The 2,681-nt window shown below is 36.5% G+C and overlaps 2 protein-coding genes across 4 annotated transcripts in view; one reads left to right on the top strand and one right to left on the bottom strand.

Annotated features, from left to right (window-relative positions):
- Window positions 1–1,328, top strand: part of LOC107675969 (RING finger protein 122-like) — a 23,620-nt gene extending 22,292 nt beyond the window's left edge. For all 3 annotated transcript variants that reach the window (XM_016470480.1, XM_016470474.1, XM_016470488.1), the window contains 2 exons: window positions 62–144; window positions 694–1,328. In XM_016470480.1, the coding sequence (XP_016325966.1) occupies window positions 62–144; window positions 694–817 (207 nt within the window). In that variant the 3' untranslated portion in view covers window positions 818–1,328. The remainder of the gene's footprint in view (window positions 1–61; window positions 145–693) is intronic.
- pdcd11 (programmed cell death 11) overlaps window positions 1,306–2,681 on the bottom strand; it is a 27,516-nt gene continuing 26,140 nt past the window's right edge. The window contains exons 33-34 of the mRNA XM_016470729.1: window positions 2,215–2,383; window positions 1,306–1,416 (exon numbers count right to left, since the gene is read on the bottom strand). Of these exons, the coding sequence (XP_016326215.1) occupies window positions 1,306–1,416; window positions 2,215–2,383 (280 nt within the window). The remainder of the gene's footprint in view (window positions 1,417–2,214; window positions 2,384–2,681) is intronic.

Consider the following 2,681-nt stretch of genomic DNA (forward strand, 5'->3'; position numbering starts at 1 on the left):
CTGAAGCAGTTGTGTGTAAAAGAAAAGGAGACTAAAATAGCTTGTTTCTTGTGTATCACAGCAGCCCTGTGCCGTGTGTCTCGAGGAATTCAAGACCAGAGATGAGCTGGGCATCTGCCCGTGTTCACACACCTTCCATAAGAAGTGAGTTCCACTGAAACAAGTGTTTACTTAATGGGGAATGTCACATTTACTTCATGCCAAGACCTGCTTGGAATAGCCAGCAGAATTCCATAGAAAACTCATCATTCACAGTTCATGCCCTTGCACAATATTTATTTAAATATATCAGTAATTTTCTTTGAAAGAAATTAATACTTTTATGTAGCAAGGATGCATTAAGTAAAGATCATGTTCCATGAAGTTTTGTTAATTTCCTACCGTAAATATCAAAACTGAAGTTTTGATTAGTAATATGCATTGCTAAGGACTACATTTGGACAGCTTTAAAGGCGATTTTCTCAATATTTTGATTATTTTTTGCAAAATCTCAAGATTCCAGATTTTCAAATAGCTGTATCTCGACCAAATATTGTCCTATTCTAACAAACCCTACATCAATGGAAAGTTCAAATAGCCGACCAAATATTGTCCTATCCTAACAAACCCTACATCAATGGAAAGCTTATTTATTCAGCATTCAGATAATGTATAAATATCAATTTAGAAAAACTCGTTTCATTATAATTGCAGGTGCCTGCTGAAATGGCTAGAGATCCGCAGCGTCTGCCCAATGTGCAATAAACCCATCATGCGTCTCCACAATGCTGACGCCCCGCGAGGAGCCGAGGGGCTGCAAGACCCCGAGGAGGTGTGACCCCAGAAACTGTACGGCCCACGGCCAGATTAACACCCTCTAGTTCTGCGATTGTTGGTACATATCATGTGACTTGCCAAGGCTCTCAAAAGCCATCTATATGCACCGCCACAGCGGACCCGGAGAACGCGAGAAACCAGGACGACACTAGTGATTCAGTACCATATTGCCAGTAGCCAAACATAAGAATAATCTCCTATATATCGTGCCACAATAATCTTTAAAGTAGTATCGTGCCGAGGTTCTAAAGCGAGAGACACACCGTGCATGCTGGGTAACGGACGTCAAAATGAGAGGTAAATATCTCAGGAGTTTGCCTCAGGGGATCTAACCAGGACAACAAAAGAAAACATTAAACTTCTGCTGTCGATGGACAGCCGTATATATGTGGTAATAGGGTTGTAGGTGTAGTGCACTGTCTGTTTGACCGGTACTACAGGTCTTCATGAAGATCCCGCGTAGTCCTTACAGAAATATGAAATATATAATCAGTAACCAGCAGTTCTTATCCAATATCGCAGGAAGTTGCCATAACTCAGATATACAGCTTTCTCCTGTTTGAAGCGTTTCACCATGCTTTTATAAAGATTCTCAGCCTCCTACACACACACACACACACAAAATACAAAATGTAATACAGGGTTTCAAATGTTGACAACTGATTTGTTCTCATCCACTAAACAACTTGCTATCAACAACTATCGAAATTAATCAAAATTAGTAGTTAATATATGGTTTTATTTTTAAATTCAAAATAAATCTGTATTTTACAGGCATTTCACACTGTACGTTGTAATCTGTACGTTGTAATGTTCTGATACACATATATTTATAAAATATTATTTTAGTAATTAAATATTTAAACATGAAAAAATGTTGGGGTCTGTAAAACTTTTTTTTTTTTTTAATGTTTTTAAAAGTCTCACACTCACCATGGCTGCAGTTATTTGATTTAAAACACAGTAAAAACCATATTGTGAAATATTACTAAAAGCTGTTTTCTATTAAAATATGTTTTAAAATATGATTTATTGCTATGATGCAAAGCAGTATTTTCAGCATCATTACTCCAGTCTTCAGTGTCACATGATCCATAATTTCTTCTTATTATTATAAATGTTGAAAACCGTTATTTTAAGTGAAAATGCAATAAAAAAATGTTCAGGATCCTTTTTGATGAATAGAAAGCAAAGAACAACATTTATTGAAAATACAAAACTTTTTTAACAATATATGTTTTACTGTCACTTTTGGTCAATTTAATGCCTTGCAGAATAAAAAAAAAAACCGGAATGATTAAACAAATTTGGTCAGACCGCCCACTCTTTAGCCAAAATATCTATCACTGCATCCCTTCTAACAACAACACACATCACATGACTGGACATAATGCTTACTTTGATCTTGTCCGACTTGGCATAAATTTCGGCTAGCTGCTGATACACATGAAGAGGTTCACAGTACTGGATGGCCCGTTCAAAGACTTTCTGCAAGCTTTCCTGTGTCCCGTATATGTTCTCCAGATTTAGCATGGCCACCCACACATTCAGCTTCTCCTGCTCCTCTCTAAACACACAAACAAACCGGTTAACTCTTGTGACAAAATTGAGATTTCATTCAGATGCCATTTAAAAAAATACTAAATTAATCATGCAAGAACAGGGAAAAGCAACACACCAATAACCCTTTGATCAAAGGCCTGCCATTTATTTGCAAGTAATATCAAAGTGGAATTGTAAAAAATAATGACTGTTTTCAAACATGTTTCCTGTAGCAGCATGCAAGTTGTACTTGATTTAATAGCAACCATCTTAAAGGCTTAGTTCACCCAAAAATGAAAATTCTGTCATTAATTACTCATCCT

Source organism: Sinocyclocheilus anshuiensis, unplaced genomic scaffold (assembly GCF_001515605.1).
Source record: "Sinocyclocheilus anshuiensis isolate Anshui unplaced genomic scaffold, SAMN03320099.WGS_v1.1 scaffold469, whole genome shotgun sequence".
Lineage (NCBI taxonomy): Eukaryota > Metazoa > Chordata > Actinopteri > Cypriniformes > Cyprinidae > Sinocyclocheilus > Sinocyclocheilus anshuiensis.